Here is a 23,642-nt window from a genome sequence, read left to right as displayed (position 1 = left end):
GATCCCCATTGCTGGTGGTTCTTGGCACACCTGCAGTCAGGATACAATCAGACTGCAGACTAAGAAGTGTAATAAATAAAAAAACAAGACATCCTACCCTTTATATCCATGCACCAAAAATATCGAACAATATCCCCCGTATCTTTTATGACTGCCCCAATGCTCTTTCAATTTAGGAAAGGGTTCAACAGGCACCTCTTTAAAGAACACCGCGTCACAATTCATTAGCAGTCCACAAACCAACCAGCTCTTTCATCAGTCATTACATTTGTTGTCTTTGACCCTATAAAGTACTCAAATGCCATTTAGCTAGGCTCTTGCTATAAAAAATACCACATACATACATGTACAGATAAACAGTACACAGAAATTCATGATCATTCATACACATCTGTTACTCCCTTGACAAACTCCTTTCAAATTTAGAAGCCCTGGCAAATCACAGCACAGTGCACCTTTGTGTTATTTCATCTCTGGCCTCTTTACTGGTGGAGTTGGGGCAGGACTAAATAACCAGTGGATGTATAGTGAGAATCGTGAGCCAAACATTCCCACTAAGCATGGCTTGCTTTGATCAGGCGGGGCCCAGCACAGCACAAAGGGAAAGGGGAGCTTGTTAATGTGGCTGGTACATCATTTGACTTGGCAGACAATGGATGTAAGCCTTTCAGGAAATCTAAGGTTATTCTGAGTTAGGGGTAATGAGAAGTGAAAGACTGGTCATCAGAGACAAAGACAACCTGGAGGGGAACCACACACACACACACAGATCAATTAATAGTACCCATCAGTGGAAGTCGACTATACGCCTCAACAGGTCTGTGGTACCAGAAGGTAATGTGGTTTTTAGTATCTGTTAAAATGTGCTTCTATAATTATAAAATTAAATAATGACACTCCAACATAACCCATTAAAAATAAAAGTGTTTGATACTAAAAGTGTGAGATTTATTATTCTCTCTGCAATCTAACCATATTGGGGGGGGTGGGGGGTGGGGAGATGTTGGACACTAAAAGCCAAAATCTCGGAGACAGAGGTGGTTACACAGGATTCCAATTTGGTAGGAATGGCTAAGTGGGCACACCAAACGTGTAGACCCCTGGAAGAGTAAGCCACTAACAAGTAGGCAGAAATAAAAGGATGCATATATTTCCCTTGACCAGATTAGAATTATGATTCCTAGTTGTCAGCATGCACAACACAGACCATTTCCACAGGTGGTGAGGGGCCAGTTGGAGAGAGGAAAATTACCAGACATTCCTCAGAACCAGCACTGATCATTGCAGACAAAACTTTGACATTGGATCCAAAGCAGAAAAAGGAGAACATGTGCTTTTTGAAACATGTTGCTTTCAAGAAGAGAGATACTTATTTCTTTCCTCGATCATACTGTGAAGTGTGGGTGCCTTATATACCCTTCCCCAGCGTGTGGGTGCCTGTTGAGTTGGGCCGTGAGGGTGCGGAAGCCCTCAACCCCGAAGTGACCACCTGACAGCGCAGACCGACGCCTTGGTTGATACACCTCTCACTGACACCGATAGGATGATTTAGCACTGACTGTTTTCTATAGATCATATTAAAAGTGCTCAAAAGAGACTGAGTCTGAAAATGAAATTAGAGTCCAGCTTGATGTAAAATGATGATTCTAAGCGTACTTCTGAATGACAACTGTGAAAGGATATTGTTTTAAATATAACAAGGGGACTGTGCACATTTACACATTTAGGATTGATGACATTTTCATTGAATTCAGCATTGCATACCAAGAGTACAAGAACAACTGTTCAGCTTGATGAATACGAGTTTGAGATTCATTAATTGTTTTAGGCAAAATATAGAAGTTTGAGTGCTCCTACAGTAGAAGTTCCCGGATTAGCCATTTGTAACACTAAGAGCATTAACATGTTTGATTCTGTTTTTGTATTCATCACACATTTATTTCTGTAGCTGAGTTATTATTGGATATACATGAATTATTATAGGTTGAATATTAATGGTAATATGTGTCATCATTTTATAATGTCACTGTTTTAATGTGAGCTTTGTTTTATATTCATGCTTTCACCCAAAAGGTTGAATTTAGTTATGCATGTTATGGTAGTCAAAGGTCATGGAGTAGAGTGTAGTGCTGTATGCACTCCTGTATGCACTCCTATGAATAGGGATTATGTGATGACCTTTGAATATCAGTGTTTTTATTGACTATGTGTTTTAAATCACTTCGTCTTGAATGTACAACATCATTTTTTGAGCACTTGCATTTTGACTTGTGATTTCATTTCCTGTCTTCTTATAGCTTCAGAGTGTTAACTTTCTCCTCAGCATAGAGCAAACAGCCTTGCCTAGAACAGAACATGTGTGATGTGCGTTTGATAGCATGAGAGAGAAATGTGTGGAATGTACTTCTCTGTCTTGGGAATGTAGTGCTGTAAGCAGTGGTGCACAAATGTGCAATATGTTGTACATTGGGAAATGAAGTTTGAACTAGTAGCTTTAGCTTGCTCAGACTCCCATCTTGAGTTGTGACTCTCTAGGTTGAGTTCTGCACACACAAGCAGGCCCCAAGTTACTCACGGTTATTCAGGTCATTGGCGTGCAGAATTGATTTCCTCTTTGAGATGTTTTCTACTTTCTTGAGCTTCACTAAGATAAGGGTCTGGAACATGCAGTTTGGGATCGCGAAAAGAAGGCGCGAGGAATCCTTTGCATTGGCATGCTTGCAGGAATATGGCCAACTCCAGTGAGTTTCCGATACGTAGTGGGTGTCGGCTTGAAATAAAAACGAGGTTTTCTTGGCTCTTTTATGAAGGATTTCTTCTGAGAGGTGGACACATTTGCCCAGTGCTGCATTTCCCGGATTGAGGAGTCTCTTGAACCTAGGACTAACAGTTGGAATCCCTAGTCTCGGGAGGGTCAGGATGAAGATATTGCAACTGGTGAGGTATTTTCTCTGCTCATTGGTGTGTCCCTCTGTGCGGACAACCTACTTCTATATCTGCTAGACGTAACAATCAACCTGATGCCCCTCTGGGACACCCTAGCTGATTATGCCATCTACCCTCCTTATCCCGGCCTACAACTGCTAGAAGTGCATTTAATTGATGCCTATCTTCGTTTGCACGCTCAATAGACCCGATACCTGGGAGTCTTATCCCTACCATACCCCCATTGACCTCTACGAGGGTAACCTCCGCAAGGCCCAAGAGGGAATCAGGACACAAATACACTTCTGGCAATCCCTCCCTCTCTTTCCAATAGGCAAAATTGGCCCAGCGAAGTTGGTGATACTACCCGACTCCTGTATTATTTCAGAAACCTCCCCGTCTTTCCGTCACGCTTCTTCTTTAAGGAGTTCGACACTCTTCTCTGCACCCTCATTTAGGGTGTCAAGCACCGCCGAGTTGCCATTGCAAAGTTACTGCTTCCGGTGGACAGAGGACTGGGAACCCCCTCCTTTGAAGCATATTTTTTAACAGCTCAGCTTCAGTGGTTATCCGGCTGGGCGCTACCCTGGTGAAGCCTGCATCGAGTGAGGGCCCCTGCTAGTATCTACAATATATGCCAAGACATTACCCCGGTCAGTCTCCCTCGAGCCCGGGGTCTCTACACTACAAGCAACCTGAAGGTCTGGACAGAATGCTTTGGACTCACAATGGGTGATCTCTTTTACGAAGGGCACTTTCTCCCATTGGACCAGCTGGCAGAGGAACACGGCCTCCCTTCGGGACAATTCCTCTTGCACAGACAACTTCGCAGCATTTTTCGCAGACTGTGGGACTTATTGAAGGAGTAACCCTCCACGCACCCTTTTCTGCAGACCATGCTCGCCATGGGAAACAGCCATCATTTTATCACATGGTTCTATAAAGACATCCACAAACTGGCGGTCAACCCCCTTGCTATGCTGCGCCAAACATGGGAGGGCGACTTTGGAAGTATGCCACATGACAGGGAGTCGGACAGAGCAGTGGAGTTTCCCCGACTGGTCTACCGGAACTCCTGTTTTAAAAAGATACGGTTCTTTCTCCTCCATAGGGCATATTTAACCTAGTCACAATTAAAACTGATATTTTCCCAAGGCACTAGTCTGCCGCCCACGCTGCTGCACCCCAGATGCGGACCTCATGCACATTATAGTCTTGTGCTACAGCCACTTGGGCCACACCACCCAGTGCGAATTTATGGAACTACCAAACATTTACACATGGGAAGCATGCTCCCTAGGCTTATTTAAGTGCAAGAAACAACAAGTGCAGTCGCTTTGCAGCCATGGCTCTCCTTGCCAAAAGTACTCACGGTTCACTGCTGTTCCCCCACATCCCCTCCAATAGCTGCATTTGGAGGAAAATGCCCTTCATTAGGAGGAGGTATGCAGATTGAGCAAACAGCCTATTTTTCCTCAATGTGCCACCTTTCTCATGCATTTCGAAAAGGAGGTGGGGAACAACAATCTTCCTCCGTGATTGAGATCAGAGATTCTCCTACGCGCTGCTACAGCTATCCCAGATGAGTATCCCCGTGATAGGTCTCGCACACAGCCCTCCACCTACTCCCATGTTGTAACTATGTCCCGTGCGCTGACCCACCATTTCAAAACTTTATTCGGTGTGTATAAACAACCCTAAAAGCAAATAAGATGATAAAACAGGTTACAAAACAAATAAGACCATGCTTGAAATAGGTTAAAAACGTTCTACTAAATTCCATAAAAATGATTATTCCTCATCAAATGCTTGGTATTATCATCATTTAGAGGGTAATTCTTTTTCGTACATTTATTGCTTTGAGGATAAAAAGTCCAACATTAAAACAGACCCCAATATCATTAAGGTCAAGCATAAATTTCAAAGCAGCTATATGTGATCTAAGGTTTGGGGTTACAAAAAGGGATATTAATATTGGCGCCTAAAATTAGAATACAAATCACAATATAGCATAACATAGATTGTACTTTGCTTACTCTGCCAGTCAAAAGGATAAGGAATAGAGGTTTCTGGGGGACAATATTCCATGGTGGGAAAAGCAACTAAAGGAGAAACAATTCCAAGTCTAAATCTGGATGGTACAAAGCTGTGCAATGGATTTGTAACCACCTACCTAGTCATTTCTGCTTTGTTCTTCATACTCTATCATCATCGAATCAGTCCGCCTACCCCCTTACCTCAACCTCCATGTTTATCCCCAGTTAACATCATTGTGACACCATATAGCTGTTGAAATTCAATGAATAAAGACACCTCACATCTATGTACCGTTATGTGCCCGGCACTGCAGTTGCTTGATGTCCACCCTGACAAAACTAGACAGCATTTGCTGTCCAGCAAACGGTTGACACATGCTAATGTTTATATTGTAAAACCCAATAAAATATTTTGCAAAAAAGCCCAAAAATGAACAGAAATCAGCAACATCGAAATAATTATGGCAGTATATTTATTTTTTTGAACTTTATAGGTAATTACATGAAAGACAAAATCTCTTTGCATGTTTCAACACATTCTGAGATAAAGCATTTTTAAATCTGACAGACATTAAATTGGATCTAATATATTTATGTTACATATTACTCACTGCTTTTTTGGTCTATAGAATTTCACACTACAAATTTTGTTTTCATTCATCATGTCTGTGCATTCTCTGGAGCTGGAGTAAGCATGGCTTGCACATTAATCTCATCTCATATGTAATGCAGTAAAGGGACTCACTCCTGTTTGGTCACTCTTCTCTGTGCCAGATAGTGATTTTTGGGTAATTCTTTTCTTGCGTATAATGCAAAGAACTAGACATATCCAGTGTGGATTCCTTTGTGCACTAGAAGATATGACACTTGCGTAAAGCTTGTTTCACTCTGAGTGCAGTCATTTGGCCTCATTCCTGTGTGTTATTAGGTGCTGAATAAGGTTTACCTTTTGAATGAATCTCTTCTCACACGTGGTGCATTGATGGGGCTTCAACCCTGTGTGGATTCGTTGATGTATTCGAAGATTTGACTTATGAGTAAAGCTTTTCTGACACTCTGTGCAGTGAAAGGGCTTCTCTCCTGTGTGCGTTCTTTGGTGGTCTTTGAGAGATCGCTTGAGACGAAAGCATTTCTGACATTCAGTGCACTTATAAGGCCTCTCACCAGTGTGGATTTTTTGATGCGTTTTGAGATTTGAGTTGTTAGCAAAACTTTTTCCACACTCGGCACAGTGATAGGCCTTTACTCCAGTGTGAATTTTGTGATGACCCAGAAGAGCTGATCTTTTAGTAAAATCCTTCTTGCACTCAGTGCATTGGTAGGGCCTCTCTCCTGTGTGTGTCCTTTGATGGTCTAAAAGATTTTGCTTATGCATAAATCTTTTATCACACTCTGTGCAGTGGTACGGCCTCATCCCTGTATGGGATCTTCTGTGATTTAAAAGATGTTGCTTCCGAGTAAATCTTTTCTCACACACAATACAGTGAAAAGGCCTCACCCCTGTATGTAACATCTGGTGCCTTGGTAGAGTTGACATTTCAGAAAAGCTCTTTTCACGCTCACTGATGGTGTAAGGTCTTGACTCTGAATGAGCTCTTTCATGCTCAACAAGAAGTGCTTTTTTGTTAAAACTCTTCTCACACTCATTGCATGTGAAGCATCGCTCAGACTTGTAGACGCTTTTGTACTTTGTTAATGAGCATATCTGAGACTCTTTCTCTGAGGTCTCAGATTCAGACACTAGAGAGTGAAAAGAAAACCAAAAATCAAATACTGTACATGATCATAACGTAAAAATAGACAAAAGACTGGAGTTTAGCTGGCAAAGAGAATTGCTGCCACTTAATACATTACCTGTAATATAATTGTGTCTAAAATACTCACATTGTCTTTAGAAGTGGTGCTAACCTGCTCATTTGTGACCTACTCTATGGTTTCCACCCAGTGGGTTGAAGTACGCCATACATTTTGTGATGTTCAGAAGAAAAACAAGTCTCTGAGAGCGAGGAGCTCAACAACTATTGTCCTGGATGAATGGTATCCACATAGGAAACTGTCTACCTGACAGGATTGTCAATAACTCCAGACCAATGTTCTACTCAGGACATGACAGCCTGCATACATTTGGTTTCTAGATCTCTTCTCGGCACTGCAGGGGTGTCCGGTGGACTGTAGTGTGCACAGCTGCCCTTCCAAACCAATTCCTGCCTTGTCCTGCACTCCAAAGTCCTTTTCTTTGTTCTTAACAATGAGGTGCTTGGCGGATATCGGTGAATACAATTCCACAAATCCTTTGATCAGCAGATACGAGATGCTCCCCTACAAATGTTTGAGAGCGGATTGTTTGAAATGTAAAACTAGTTAGACTCAGTGGCTCTTGCTTCCCAGCAGTGCAAGCAAAGGAAAATAATTTGGGACCTGTTTGAATAAGTAACTTGTTCTCATCTAAAGTATAAAGTGCCTGCACCTGCACAGAGAGATGCTTATAAGGCTCTAGTGCTACTGTCCACCGTCAAGGAGTGGGACCAACCCCTTGACTATGGAAGAGTCCTTCTGCTGCGACAAATTGAAGAGCGAGAGCAGTGTAGCTCTTTGAACAGACAGGAGCATCTTTCCAGAACTGAACAAGAAGCAAGTGGTTGAATTTAGTTCAAACGTATGCAGAGGTGCATCCCCAGGATATGACTATGATCATACAGTACAAACAATCACTGGTCCCAGAAGAGACTGTGGGATCATGTAGAATTTGGCCAGGTGGAAGCACTGCCATAAGTAGTAGTGTCCTCTCCCAGCCACACTAGAAGTTCTCCTCCTCAATCAGAAGTGAGGGATTTGCTAGGTTTCTGACATAGACCCTCAGCTGACTTGAACGCTCCAAATCCTTGACCAATTGGTCTGATCTGCCACTGAATCATAGTAGTAGCAGTCCAGCCCTATGCAGAGCTGGGCTAACACCAATGTTTTTGCCTGGCAATGTTCCACTGGTGAAGCATGTTGGCAGCCGATCGATCAGCATGACAGCTTCCTGTTTACAGTCTTAGAAGGAGAGTATTTTCTTCTTGACCCCAGGTCTTAGGGGAGTGTCCGGTTGGGTCTGTCAATCACTTGGATTCAATAAGCATAATCTCTCCAGCCCTTACTTTTCTAGAGATCCTCACAGCGGACTTAAATTTGTGTTTGTTCTCTAATCCTACATCCTACTTTATAGTCTCTGGTGGTCCTACCTCTGGGTCACTTGGAGACAGTCCGTCTTGTGAGTGCCACCACCAATTGAAAAGGAATATTTTCTTAGCCAGTGTACAGAAAACTCAAGTTTCATGAAAGTGAAGTAGACGACAATGATAGCCCTGAAGGGTATAAATGAGTGGGTCTTTCGTCAATATAACACAGACTCTGACATCCAGGTCACAAGGGACTGGATGAGGCTTGTGAATCTTTAAAGATGACTATGACACCTATTTATTGATCCATATCTGACAGGTTGAATAGTAGTTTCTATATTCCAATAAGGTGGCCATATATGGCAGCTTTGTTGCCTTACATTCAGTCTCTTCCCTGCACAATGGTATTTGCCACGTTGGGCCATATCCACACCTACAGTTTCCAAATGGTTATTTACCTTAACTAATGCATGGCCCAGACCGCCCCCCGTGAATTTGCTTCATGGCCAGGGCTTCCTGGAAACCATCCAGACGTGATGTGGGTTTCTTTTCGATGATGGCGTTTGAACTTTATTGTAAACACCAAGATATATGTACTAAAACAACACAGGAAATCTGCACCATTTGAAGATAGAACCTTTGCCTAAAACTCGATCAGATGCTTCTTATGATGAGGGACTTGGCACAGAATAAAGGCCTCTTTTCATCACAGATGCAGGCATTATGCCTTGACCCACTACACTAAACAGCGATCCAGTAACTTAGGAATTCTCATTGAGGCAGGGCTTCATCTATTGGGGTCAGTTTCCTCTTGACTATGTGCCCTACAATTGTGTGCACTGGTAGTTGGAAAACATCAAGGAATGGAAAGGAAGGGCCATCTTTGTCTGTTAGCTAAATCTGATCCCGGAGCTAGGTACCAGTAGAGTACGTAGGGAGTGACAACCTTGAAGGAAACATGATGAGTTGCCTCTGGTCTCAAGAGGGAGAGGTTCATCCCATCTAGTTTGGCAGATCTCAAAGGGATGCTTACAATCAAGAGTAGAGCCAGGAGCACATCCCCGTGGCCAAGGGTCTTTGGGACCATTACCTGGAGAGGCACCTCAAAGTTCATGCTTGCCCTACGGTGAATGTCAGAATATCCAGTGACAAACTATTTCTCAGCAACAGTATTGTGTGCACAATATCGAAAACCACTATTCCATAAAGGTAAGCATGAAAGGGGTGGAATTATTAAAATTCCACGTCTACTGATAACAGAATGCAGCCACTGCCTCGGAGACATTAAATCCATACTTACCTTGATGGTACAGTGGCCGTCAATATTCTAAATATTATCGTAGATCAATAACCTGCATTCAACAATGTGATAGAAAACACTCAAGGGGTGGTTTTATTCATCTTATGATGTGTTTGGCAGGGCTTTCATGACTGTTTTGTGTAACATGCTTACAGGTCTGATTACATGTAGTACATGCAAACATAACTTTGCATTTCCATTCAGATGCTGTGTGCGAAAGATGCACGTCAAATGACTGGAAAGCAGAAACCAACCCAACATGTCATTTATTCTTGCAGCTAATAAATGTGTACTTGGATTGCCATGTTTCTTGTTCAAGTCATGTCAACAAGGAAAATTGCTCTTCTCTGTTGCACTAACTGTTGGTGTACGCAGTGGACGAAGAGACTGGTATAAGCAGATGACATTGTGTGTTCTGTCCTGAAAAAAGAAAGTAGGTTTCCACATACACTTCTGGAGAAGAAATTTTGGATATCAAATTTTTCCAGTATCTTGCTTAAACATGCAGCAACTGAGCACCCGCTGAAACCCTCTTTGCTCATCTGAACTATAAGCCTAAAGAATTAGACACAGGGGCAGGCTGCTGGATGGAGTGCTGAATCATGGAGTTCCGACTTCAAAACTGAAGGCAGTATAAGGTGCATGAGGAAGCAATGCATGATACCTATCGAGCCATCCCATTTGAGGATTCAGTCAGAGCCAATTTAGGTGAAACTGGTCAGTTAGGGATGTGCGATTAAATGTGATTGGGCACATTTGACATCTGCCCTAATTTGTATAATTGTTGTTGAGCTATTTATTATACTTACAATCATTCTAATGCACCTGATTTGTAGGCAATTTTTATATAACTTTTGGGAATGGAATGACCCCGGCATTATATATAGGTGTACACCTTTACCCCTGAGTGCCGACTGCATGTTAACCTGGTATCCTGACTTTTGGTTAGGCCACTCTAGCGGGTATGCCAATGCTTAGGTCCTGCATGGTAAAACCAAGGTCCGGAACCTACTCTGTGACCAACCAGACCGTCTGTAGCAACATGAGACTACTGCCCATGTCTTGGGTTGATGACAGACAACAGTACTAGCAGCATGCAGACTTCTGAGCATTCATAGTTCTGAACAGTGCCTCTTTTGTCTCACTCAGCGGCTGGGTCATGTAAATTTCAGCAGTGACGTGACCACTCGATCCTTGAACAGACATGTCATGTATGTGTCGCTTGTGTGTGCATAATGCATGTATGATTGCTGTGCCCAGTAGGATCCATTTTGGATGCTCCCTAGTTTTTACATACTGTGTGGCACATGATGGAGAGTGGATGCAGCCTTCCACAGAGGGAAAGTATATTGCCTGCATTCCAGTTGCTGGAGGGTGCAGTCTCAGCAACAAAGAAAGAATGGATGGAGAGGGGCTGCCTTTAGAAACTCCATGAGGGCCTTGAGCAAAGGGTTGCTGAAAAGTCCTTCTTGAGCACTGCCTTTTTGTGGGAGAGAAGTGTGGCTCAATGGTTAGAGCGGCAGACCCCGATGCAGAGGTCTAGCCCGGGACCAGGGTTCAATTCCCCGCCTCGGCGGGTCTTGGGCTCCAAATTCCACGGACCTGATAATTCTCGCCTCGGTGCCTATTCCAATCATGGAGTCCCACTCTGCGACTCTGGGCAATAGCTTGCTTAATCTCCACAATGGCCCCCACAACGCTAAGGATGCCTGGCTTCCACCTTGGGGGTGCCCAGGAGTGGACACCTCACAGGGAAAGCCAGGATGGGTTCCACAGCGGTATTCGTACAAGCGCCTTGAGACCCTTGCGGGTGAGTAGTGCGCTATACAAGTATCAATTTACAATTTACATTTTAGAGAAGGTTGACAGGGGACAAGTCAATTGTGAAGCAATCAGACACTACTTTGTTTTAACCCCTTTCATGCGGCCCAAATGTTCGCATCGTCAGGGGATTTCAATAAGTGGGCGGGATTCGGACGGCCGGGTGGCGTCCTCTGCACACGCCCACAGTGACGCGTGACGGCTCCCGGCCGTCACGAGCATGCAAGGGGTTAAGGAAGGAGCAATGGCATAGAGTTCTGGTTAGCAGACCTCAGTGCACTGTCAGAGTCGAAAACCAGCATCTAGTAGCTAAAAAGGGGGCACAAAGAGTGTGTGGGGGGCAACTGCAACAAAAGCCCAGTTTCCTACAGAAATAGATTTCAAAGAATCACAGAAAACCACAGTTAGGTGTTTCCCCAACAATGGGTTAGTTTTAAGAATGAGGAAGAGCAATTTCAGACCTTCATTTAAAGACACTCAACTGAGCTCTCTGTGAAATGTACTGCACACTCTAGCCCCTTTCACTTTCAATGTTCAAATGTTCAATTTGTGGTCCATGGTAGTGAAATCCACTGGGAGATACAACAGGATCAGTGCAGCCTGTAGACTTTGGCTTCTCTGAATTTTTCCCTATTATCAGTAGATGTCATATTGTTCATCTCACAGGGTGGAAGATCAATTGGACAAAAAAAGGAGACAGCAGAACTGCAAGCATACATGCAGTCTGTGATTCATCTTGCAGGTCTACGGCCCTCTAGCTATGCAGATGTCCTTAGTGTGGGTTTGGACACCTAGCTGGCAAGGTCTTTGTGGGTCTAAAACACCTCATTCTTCAAGACTATTTCCACAAAGGCTTATGCCAAGCCTTTCTCTGGATCTTTCGAGTCAAAAAGCAGTGTCATTTCCTCTTCTTCTTGGTCACATCAGTAGGATTCCGAAGCCGGGTCCAGACTTTGTAGAGCAGAAACAGCACAACACTTGTGGGTGGGTCACAGACTTTCTTTTTGAAGTTAAATAATGAGTTATATCTAACTTAATATATAACAAAACAAGTTACTTACCTGTAACTTTGGTTCCCCAGTATTGGTAACTTTCATAGATTCCCATGCTTTGTATCATTCCCCGTCGTCGGAATGGGAGCCTCGGTAGTATAACAACCATAGAGACAAAAGAGAAACCCAGGCCTAGGCCTCATCTCATTTTGTATCCTATCACCCTCTTTTTGTAAAAAGAGACCACATTTTTGCCAGAACCAATCAGAGCAGCCTCACCCTCTGGAACCTTCCTGAGAGAGCTCAGAGCCTCAGATTTTCGTAGCCGTTGTGCAAACCGCCACTAACTCTGTAACAAGGCTGAGCTTTCCCCGGGGAGGCGGGTGGGCGCATGGGAATCTATGAAAGTTACCAATACTGGGGAACCAAAGTTACAGGTAAGTAACTTGTTTTCTTGCCCCAGTATTGGAACTTTCATAGATTCCCATGCTTTGTATCAGAGTAGCTAGCAGTAAATTACCAAGAACACATTTTGTAAATACATGGCATCACATAACCATAGAAGCAATATAGAAAACATAGTAAAAACAAACAAAATGTGCTCACCAGGATGGAGGGATCTTAGGGAAAGCTCACCTCTCAATGAAACAGATTCCGCAGGACTGCCTGACCAACAGCCGCATCATCTCGTCCTGCAGACTCCAGGCAGTAGTGTTTCGTGAAGGTATGCGTACTGCTCCACGTAGCTGCCCTGCAGATGTCCTTAATGGCCACTCCTGAAAAGAGAGCCACAGAGGAAGCCATCGACCTTGTGGAATGTGCACGGACTCTTCCGTCCAGTGGCTTGCCGGCCTCCTGATGACAGAACTGAATCGCACTGGAGATCCAGCGAGAAATGCCACTCTTTGTCAAAGGCAACCCCTTGCGCGGTGCGCTGTAGGACACAAACATCTGAGTTGACTTCCGAAAGGGACGTGTGCGCTCCAAGTAAAACTTTAAGCATCGTTGAACGTCCAAAGAATGGAGCGTCCGCTCCGCCGGTGTAGAAGGGTGTGGAAAGAAGGTCTTCAGGATCACCGGTTCATTCAAGTGGAACTCAGATGGTACTTTCGGGATGAATTTGGGATTGGTCAGAAGAACCAGACCTTGCCGTGTAAATTGCAGAAATGGATGTACTATGGAAAGCGCCTGAAGCTCACCCACCCGCCTCGCTGATGTGAGGGCCAGAAGGAGGGCCAGCTTCCAAGATAGGAACTTCAAGTCTGCTTTGTGCACAGGCTCAAACGGAGCTTTCATGAGTTGCGCCAATACCAGGTTGAGTTGCCACACTGGAGGAGGAGGTCGGACTGGCGGATACATCCGGAATAATCCTTTCAAGAATTGTTTCACAACCCTAGAGGACCATAAGGAAGGACCTGAGGAACTGCGCCGATACCTTGATATGGCTGCCAGATGCACCTTGATCGATGAATTTGCCAAGCCAGACTTAGCCAGAGATAGCAAATACGGCAACAACTGATGAGGTTGGGAAGTGTAAGGATGGAGACCCTCCCGTTGACACCACAAGCAGAATCTCTTCCATTTTGCCTTGTAAGTTTTATTGGTACTTGGTGCTCGGGCCTGAGCCAAGACCTCTCTGCATTCCTGAGACAGTGTTAGATGACTGAATTCTCTGTGTTCAGGAGCCACGCCGTCAAGTGGAGGGATCTCGGATCCGGGTGGAGAACTTGCCCCTGAGTCCTGGACAAGAGAGACGGAATGGGCTTCAACTGAATTGGAGGAGCTTGGGAGAGCCGCAGTAGTTCTGTGTACCAGAATTGTCTGGGCCATGCTGGAGCAATTAGAATCATCCTGCAGGGTTCCGCCTTCATTTTCTTGAGAACTCGAGGAATGAGGGGAATGGGAGGAAAAGCGTAAAAGAACGCGCTGTACCAGGCCATCGAAAGAGCGTTCCCTAGGGACCCCTGATGGTGAACCTTGCTTGCGTAGAACCGGCATTTGGCGTTCTCCGGCGAAGCAAAGAGGTCGATGGCAGGCGTCCCCCAAACTGAGAACACTCCGTCTAGAATGGATTGATTCAACTCCCACTCGTGAGTTACTTCCGTCTGGCGACTCAAGGCGTCCGCCTGGACATTGAGAGTTCCCGCCAGGTGCTCGGCTCTCAGAGCGATGTTGTTGAGAATCGCGAAATCCCAAATCCGTTGAGCTTCCGCGGACAGAGTCTGAGATTTGGTACCTCCTTGTTTGTTGACATAGTGCATGGCCGTCGTATTGTCCGTCCGGACCAGCACTGAACGGTTGCCCACTCTGGGCAGAAAAGCTTGCAAGGCCAACCGAATGGCTGTCAGCTCGAGGAAATTGATATGGCACTGGCGCTGACTTAGACTCCAGCGGCCACTGACCTGAAGCTCTCGGAGAACTGCGCCCCAGCCCTCCAACGACGCATCTGTGGTCACCACCATGGGCGAAGGCGAGATCCTGAACGTCAGGCCTTGGGTGAGATTGGCTTTCTGAAGCCACCATTCGCTCGCCGTCCTCATAGCTGATGTCACGACCACTCTGTCGTTGAATGACCCCTCTGCCTGGCGCCATTGCTTGTCTAGCTCCTCCTGCAGAGGACGCATTCGTAACCTGCAATGCGGTATTAATGGTATGCAGGATGACATCGATCCGAGAAGGGATTTGTATTGGCGGACCGACAGGAATTTTCTGCTGCTGAGTAGATGAGCTGAAACCATTAACTTTTGTTGTCGTTCCTCTGATGGACGAGCTGTACATTGCGTGGTGTCCAACACGGACCCCAGGAACCTGGCAGTCCTGGAAGGCAGTAGGACTGACTTGCGTTCGTTCAACTGAAGGCCCAGGCAGCGGAACAGATGGAGGCAAGTAGACACTGCTTGCGAAGCTTCCTGGAACGACGGTGCTTTGACGAGCCAGTCGTCCAAGTAAGGGAAGACCTCGAGAGATTGCCTTCGAAGAAAAGCCGCCACCGGTGCCAATACCTTGGTGAACACTCTCGGTGCCGACCGAAGGCCGAATGGAAGCACTTTGAACTGGAAATGGCTCTTGCCTACTGTAAAGCGAAGGAATTGTCTGTGAGCTGGGTGTATTGGAATATGGAAATATGCGTCTTCTAAATCCAGCGACGCCAAGAAGTCGCCCGGATTCAAGAGAGGAAGAATTTCCTGGAGAGTGACCATCCTGAAGGAGAGTTTCACGAGATAGGTGTTGAGCTCCCGAAGATCTAGGATGGGACGCCAAGTGTCTTTCGTCTTCCGCACCAGGAAGAACCTTGAATAGAACCCCAGGCCCCTCTGAGAGAGTGGGACCTGTTCTATCGCTCCTTTGAGGAACAATTGATGGGCTTCTAGGTGGAGTAATCCCAGATGTCCTGTGCGGATGGCGTCCGGAGCTCGCGTTGGAGGGAAGTTGTGAAACTCCAACGTATGTCCACTCTCTACGATGTTGAGGACCCACTGGTCCGATGTTATTGACTTCCAACTGTCCAGACAAAGTGATATCCTGCCCCCCACTGATGTGATCGGGAGGGGAGGAACAGTAGGTAGAGCCGGGAGGCTGCTATTGTCTTTTGGTGTTATCGCGACCTTGTCGATGTTGCCGGCCTCGCGGCTGGTTGCGAGAGAAAGATGCTGACTGTCCTTGTCGCTGATTCGAGTATTGTGGTTTGTAGGACTGAGAAGACTGCGAGGAATATCATTGTTGGTTTCCTCTGTAAGACGCAAATCCTCTACCTCGTGCGCCCCTAAAGGGGACCTTGCGATAGGTGAGCGAGCCCAAGGACTTTGCCGTGTCTGTGTCCTTCTTTATATTCTGCAGGGTATCGTCCACATGTTTTCCGAACAGCATCTCCCCATCAAATGGGAGATCTAGGATTCTGTTCTGGACCTCCTGCCGAAACCAGGTGGCCTTCAGCCAACCCTGACGCCGTAACACAGCGGAGCCGGCCAAGGCTCGAAACGCCGTGGAAGCAATGTCCATTGCGCAGTCAATTACTTCTGCAGAAGATTTTTCTCCTTCTGCCAGTACCTTCCTGGCTTCCTCCTTAGTGGGCTCAGGTAACAGTTCCACGAAGGGTTCCATGTCGCACCACATCTGGCGGTCGTAACGGCCCAAGATGGCAAGTGCATTTGCCGCCCGAACTAGTAAACTGGCCATAGAGGAAAAACGCTTTCCAACATTATCAAGACGTCTGCCGTCTTTGTCCGGAGGTGTGGTCAACGGAGTGGACGGATTCTTTGACTTGCTCTGTGCCGCCTGAGAGATCACTGAGTCAGGCTTTGGTTGACCAAGGAGGCAAGCTGGACTGCCTTCCGGAGCTTTATATTTCTTTTCCAGCCTGGGGAGTACTGGAATCACCGTGGCTGGACTCTGCATGATCTTCATGCCCTCCTCCCATACATGTTCGATAATGGGAATAGACTTGACGGATCTTTGATATTGTTCTTTAAAGTCATAAAGGAAACATTCAGATTCCTCTTTTGATATAGGTAAGCCAAACCTCTTAGCTGCCCGCTCCATCAGATGATGAAAACTCCCTATATCCACCGGAGGGGAGACGGACGTGTCACGACTAGAGGCGTCCGGATCATGCGGTGCACCGTCCCCCTGATCCAAGTCAGGGTCCTGCACCGGGTCAACCCCAGTGTCCACCTGTATCACCTCCTCATCCGAAGAGGTATCCTGAGGGACCGGCTGAACTGGTAAGGGATCCGGAGTACGGACACGCACCAACGATGGCCTCGGCGGTGGTGAAGAGGACCTCACTGGAAGACTAGTAGTCGGTTGTACCTGAGGTAGGACGGGAGGAGCAGTAGATGCAGAGTGTCCCGGCTGGCGATAATCTTGAAGCATCATCTGCAAATCAGAAATAAGTGAAGAGGGCATGGCCACCAGGCCCTGTCCCAAGACCGGCGTGCGTCGTTCCTCCTGACCATATGGGTGGATAAGCTGGGCATCCGCCCGCTCAACATACTCCTCCGTGTCCGTGTCCCGCATCTTGACATGCAATTCTGATGGACTATATGCAGGGCCATAAGTGTCATCTTCCTCTATCTCATCCTCCTCAGAATCATCATCCAACAGCATTGTTGGCACATGGTGAGACACTCGTCGTGGAGAAGTCATCTCTGGTGTAATTTTCATCTTCCGAATACTTAACACCACTCTTTGGCCCGTCGACGGGCTCGTCGACGGTGCCGTCGTCACCGGAGCCCCGGTCGTCGGCGGAATCGTCGACGGGATTACAGACTTCGTCGACACAATCTTCACAGTCGAAGATGTCGTCGACGGTCTCGTAGACGAACTCGTCGTCATCACCATCCTCGTCGGTGTGGACGTGGTGGTCGTCGTCGACGTTGTTTTCGTCGTCGACGCGGCCGTCGACAGCAGCTTGCTCGTCACCGTCATCGACGTGGCCGTCGTCGAACTTGGGATCTTGAACGTCGACGATGTCGTCGTAGACACCGCTGCCGTCGACGATCCCGTCGACGGTGGAACAGAAAGAGCGGGAACTTTCACTGATGGAACTGTCGTCGACGTACCTGGTGTTTTCGTCGTCGACGGACGCTGTTTTTTGTCCTGAGCAGAGCCAGAAGCGACAGCAAGGTGCTTGTCACTGGATTTACTCTTCTTGCACGGAGGAGAAGGAAGAACAGCTTCCTTTTTGTCCTTCAAGGCTGTAACACCACCAGCAGCCTGTCCCTGCCTCTCCTTTTCACTTCCGTGAGGAGATTGAAGGGGACCAGCCTTCTCAGACCTATCAGAGATCTTGTGAGAGGCATGAAGAGGGGCCTCCGATGTAGAAGCTGCAGTAGGAGACCTACCCCTCTTTCTTGATCGATGGGAGGAAGCAAAAGATGTGGAATCCTCCTCATCTGAAGAGATCACCTCCTTGCGAGTCTTCATTTTCTGCAGCCAGGTTAACAGACGACCCTCTCTGTCACGAAGAGTCTTGTTGGAGAAGGTCCTGCAGATCTTGCAGTCTGGGGCCTTGTGGTCCGGATACAAGCAGTAAATACAGTTCTCATGCTTGTCCTCCACAAACAGACGTTTTTTCCCACATGAGGCACAGGCCCTAAACAAGGCCTTCTTCTCCTTGTCAGACATCTCGAATTTGAAGAAAAAATGTAGAAGAATCAACCAGAAAGTTGAGAAAAACTGAGCAGAGCTCAGAGGAGACTCCCTAGCACAACGTGCGGTAGAAAAATCTGAGGCTCTGAGCTCTCTCAGGAAGGTTCCAGAGGGTGAGGCTGCTCTGATTGGTTCTGGCAAAAATTTGGTCTCTTTTTACAAAAAGAGGGTGATAGGATACAAAATGAGATGAGGCCTAGGCCTGGGTTTCGCTTTTGTCTCTATGGTTTTTATACTACCGAGGCTCCCATTCAGATGACGGGGAATGATACAAAGCATGGGAATCTATGAAAGTTCCAATACTGGGGCAAATAGGGTCTACTACGATTATAATGTAATTATTGAATGAGTGTTAGGAAATACTGGTTTTCAATAGGTATTTTATTTAATTCACAGTATTCTATGCATGGTCTGAGATGTCCACTTTGTTCTTCACAAAGAATTGAGCTCTGGCTGGAGAGTGGGACATTTGTGTGAAACCTTTAAGAGTGGGATCACTATGGTTATTTCGTACTTCTTCTTCTGGTCCTTGATTTAGTTTTTAGCAGTGGAATCAGAGCTCTGCATTTTAAATTGATTTGACAGCCATAGGGTCTATTGGGAGATGATTGTGCAGCTTCTTTCTCACTAAAAGCATCTGAGAAATCTGAATATTATTGAGGCAAACTTATGACTGCCACCAAATGGAATTCTTCCTTTCAAATATTCCAAGGAGACCACTTCACCACCTACAGATTCAAACCAAAGTTAGAGACAGTAAATGGAATTCAAAGTAATGATACTGTTTAGCCAATCTATAGGAGTATTATCTTTAGTAATCCAGAAAATGCCTAATATTGTTGGAAATATGGCAGTCTGACTTAGATGAAATGTTATCCATTCTTCATGTTGACATGACCACAACACATCCAGAGAAGAGTATGTTACAGGATTGGAAGTCAGGGGAGACCCATCAACACCAGTGATCCCTTCTTGTATCTATTTTTGTAGGTGTGGTGTGTTTATTGAGTCATAAAATCGTATACAAGTACTTGGCGGAGGTTTGCATCATTCTTCCAGCAAAGGTAAAGTTAATGTTTTACGTAAAGCATTAAAAACTTGGTTTTTTGTTGAGGCATATCGGTAATGTTCACAAGGAGAATTACAGACTGGATGACCTGTTTGGCGCCTTGATGCCCTTGGGCTAAGTTGCGCGGTATAAGATTCCCTTCATTCAATAAACATATTTTGCTCTGGGTGCCCCTCCCCCATCCCGGACCCGGTCGAGCTCTTAAATTTCCCAAGGGTGGTATTGCTAGGCAGTCTTGAGTAAAATGATCACACTTCGCACAATATAAACACTGAGTCTGTATGCATTGTTATTTTTTTTCTGAAGGAAGCTTTGTGGCAGGAGCCAATGAGCATAGGCTTTGGACTTGCTTCTTGATTTTCTGGTGGTCTAGTCCCCGCAGGAGATTGGCAAAATCGTTGTCCATAGCACCATTTTGTTGCCTTTCTGGAAGTCTGTGTTCAGTTTCTACCACCAAGTCTGTTGGCGCAGAACAGGTATAGGAGATTGTACGACGTGAAAATTCATCCTTAATATTGTCTGTTCTGTTCTGAAATGAGCTGCTAAAGTCTGGACATTCCAGTTGGAAGCTGCGGCTAAAGATTTAAAGAGAGCAACAACTTTTTATATCTTTAGTGCCCAGTCAAAGTTCAAGCAGCTCACTTCCTGCTCTATATTCCAATTGGTGACTTTGAAATTAGGTCTGGGCAAAATGTAAATAATGGCTGTGTGACTTGCGTGTTACGATTGGTACATGAAATTTCCAAGATTATGCCGTTATGCTCCTTTGCATAAATACGCGCCATCCGTAGTAAAGGTTTACTAAGAAGTGCGCAATTTGCTGTAAAAACATACCGCAAACGCACTTGAACAACAGAATGCTAGTGGCTATTGCTTGCTGTGCTTTTGTTGAAATGCACCCTTGCAACAAAAACTGAACCGCAGATTTGCATTTCGCATAATTTCTCTATATCGTGCAGTAATTTTGTGTACCTACCAAAAGCAAATTACGTGAATTTTGCACACTCCTATTTGATATGTGAGACAGGAATCTTATTTCAAATTAAACAAATTAATACAACATTAGTTGCTGAGTATTGGCTGTTAGGTTATCCAAAACGTTAAATAGTTTATCTTGAACATTTGAAAAGGAAAATTCGAACCTATCCATGTGATCTCATTAGTATGATCAACAGATTTATTCCTGTGGCAGTAAAGTTAGTACTTTTGATGTGGTGGTAAATACATCCAGTATTTGATTTACCACTTCTAAAACCAGTTCATACATTAATATGTAACCCAACTTCTAGACCTTCTTAATTACTTTGCTACGGTCAAAATTAATTTATAATACAACCTAGCTGTAATTTAAAATCCCCATCACATAACCCTAATCCTGAAGGAACTCCCCTGGCTCTCCTTACTGGCCCAAACCATCTTCAAAGGAAATCGTCATTTAGAAAGCCATCATGATCAGTAACCCCACTTATCTTGCAGACAGGCTCACCATCGCGGATGGGTCTTGGCATACCTGCAACCAGGAAACCATCGAACTGCAGACTAAGAAGTGTAAAAATAAAAGGCAGTAGTCCGCTTCTATCTATGTGCCCAGGATCGGGAGCAACATTCCTAAATCCATCAGGGCTGCTCAGACACTACTCCAAATTAGGAACGAGTTGTAGAGGCAAGTCTTTAAAGCACTCTACACCACAATGCATTAACAGTCCACAAACCAACCAGCTCTCCATATAGGTATGAATGTATGCTTGTCTTTGACCCTGTACAGCCTCAACTGCCTTTTGGCTAGGTTCTCGCTATAGAAATATCACACACACACAAACTGAACCGGTCACCCCACAGGAAAAAGAAACCGTAACGTCCTTGACCATAGATGTTGTGCAATTGGAGTCTAAACTGGGCTGTAGGAAAGTGCCCCTTTTTCACATGCTCACCCCCACAAATGTTTGTCATTCAAGTTTCATGAATGCTACTTCGGGGTTTTCCTTACATAGGCCTGATACCCCCAAACCCCCAATTCCATACAGTCATCACTCATTCGGTTGGGTAATGATGTCAACAATAATTAGAACGCAAGTCTGCGAGTTAACACATACGGTATCTAGTAGCACCCATTTTAAACTGATACACTATAACTTTTTACAGAGAACATATTTAACTCCAATACATCTTCATAAGATAGACCTGGCTAGACCGGACACATGCCCACGGTGCAACAACAGTGGATCAGACCTCCTACACATGACTTGGGGTTACAGAGCAATATACTCCATCTGGCACTCAATAGTTGAGGAACTGGAACAGATGACTCACTTGCATATTGAATTGACCCCCCCAATGTTGTCACGTAGGTCTGCTCAAACTACCCCGGAAACGGAAGATGACTTACAAATTTGGACAACTAGTGACGGTTCTAGCTCGATGTAGAGTATCCATCGCACACTCTACACATTCCCTGACACTTGATAAGTGGCATAAAGAAGTAGCGGAGTGTGCACTGGCAGAGGAAACATATATACGGATAAGCAGGGGGGATGACAAGCTAGAAGAAGACATAAGCACCAGATAATCTTCTAGCCCCCCCCCCCTCCTTCTTTGACTAAGAGTCAGACATGGATTCAGGCCAAGGGCAGAGACACCACCCAGAATAGCACTAAGGGGGGGACAAGGGTGGGGGGGAACAACTCCAATAGTCTAGATTAGAAGCGGGTGAATATGTGGATAAGTGGGAACAAGGCAGAAAGGGTTGAAGGGGAGAGCATTGAATAATCAGATACTAAAGCATTGTGTGATGTCATTAACTTCCTACTACCACACTTGTATTTATTACTGTGATATCAGACATGTAAAACGTGCTTTAAAACTGCCAGTTGACTAAGTTTATGAATAAAAATGAAAAATAAAGTTAAAAAAAAAATGGTTAGAACATTCTAAACTGTCTTCTGTAAAACAACAACTTTCTCTTTTGTCTGGAGACAAATCTTGCAGATTTCCCTTTGGGTCCAAAATCCCCTCGTGCTAAGCGTTTTGTTTATTTATTATTTATTTATTTATTTATGCGATTTTTAAAGTGCTGCAATTACCCATAGGTGTCTCGGCGCTGAGAACTAGGTCTAATACCAGTGATGTAGAACTCTAAAGCAGTATTTTATGTAATTTACAGATGATCAAGTCATTGAGAAAACAACCATGTCTTTAGTTGCTTTCTAAAAATAATCAACGTGGGACTGGATTTTATGCTTAGAGGCAGGGAATTCCATAATTTTGCAGCTGCGATGGTAAAACATCTGTCTCCCCAGTTAACTTTCCTTGTTCTGGGTATATGAAGCAGATGAGCAGTATTAGAACGAAGCGTTCTGGGGGTTAATAGAGGCTTGAGTGAGTTCCTAAGAAATTTAGGTCCAGTATTATTTATTGCCTTGTAGACAATACAAAGGGACTTGAACTTTGTGCGACTTCTGATCGGAAGCCAGTGCAGTTGGTCCAAATGTCTGGAAACAGAGCTGAATTTTGGAATGCCCAGTAAAACTCTAGCTGAGGCATTCTGTATCATTTGCAGTTTGGAGATGACCTTTTCTTGTGCATTGAGGAAGAGGGCATTGCAGTAGTCAGTGCGTGAAAACACCAGTGTAGAAATTAGTGTTTTTCCTGTAGTTGTGGGAAGATATGGAAGAAGTTTCTTTATTTTTCTTAAGATGTTAAATGATGATGAAACTACAGAATTCACGTGATGATGGAAAAGGAGTTCATCATCAAATATTACTCCTAAGTTTCTGACTTTACTGACTGGTTCAGGTGGAGTGCCCATTTCCTCCGGCCACCATAAGGGAGACCACAAAGGCTGAACCTTACCAAACAGCATTACTTCCGTCTTTGATGAGTTCAATTTTAGACAGTTGGAAGCCATCCAACTGCTGATTGCCCTCATACCATCTTTGAAGTCTGCTGCTATCATGGGACCGTTTTTATGTATGGATAATACCAGCTGTGTATCATCGGCGTATGTTGTTAGGTTAATGTTGTATGCTTTTATTACCCTCGCTAAGTCCGAAACATAGATATTAAAAAGGGTCGGACTTAGCGAGGAGCCCTGTGGAACTCCGCAAGGAAGGGTGAAGGTAGGGGAGGTGAATGAACCCAACTTAACTGCCTGTTTGCGGTCAGCCAGGAAAGATGCAATAAGATCTTTAG

General features: G+C 45.0%; 1 protein-coding gene across 1 annotated transcript in view; it reads right to left on the bottom strand.

Annotated features, from left to right (window-relative positions):
- Nucleotides 1–5,417: 5,417 nt before the first annotated feature.
- The window catches only part of LOC144772325 (uncharacterized), a 100,999-nt gene continuing 82,774 nt past the window's right edge, over nt 5,418–23,642 (bottom strand). Inside the window, 2 exon segments of the mRNA XM_078656566.1 lie at nt 5,418–5,883; nt 5,885–6,701. Of these exon segments, the coding sequence (XP_078512692.1) occupies nt 5,781–5,883; nt 5,885–6,701 (920 nt within the window). The 3' untranslated portion in view covers nt 5,418–5,780.

The sequence above is a fragment of the Lissotriton helveticus genome, chromosome 8, assembly GCF_964261635.1.
Source record: "Lissotriton helveticus chromosome 8, aLisHel1.1, whole genome shotgun sequence".
In the NCBI taxonomy this organism is placed as follows: domain Eukaryota; kingdom Metazoa; phylum Chordata; class Amphibia; order Caudata; family Salamandridae; genus Lissotriton; species Lissotriton helveticus.
Note: the sequence above shows the minus strand (reverse complement) of the source record. Positions and strands in the feature narration are given on the sequence as shown.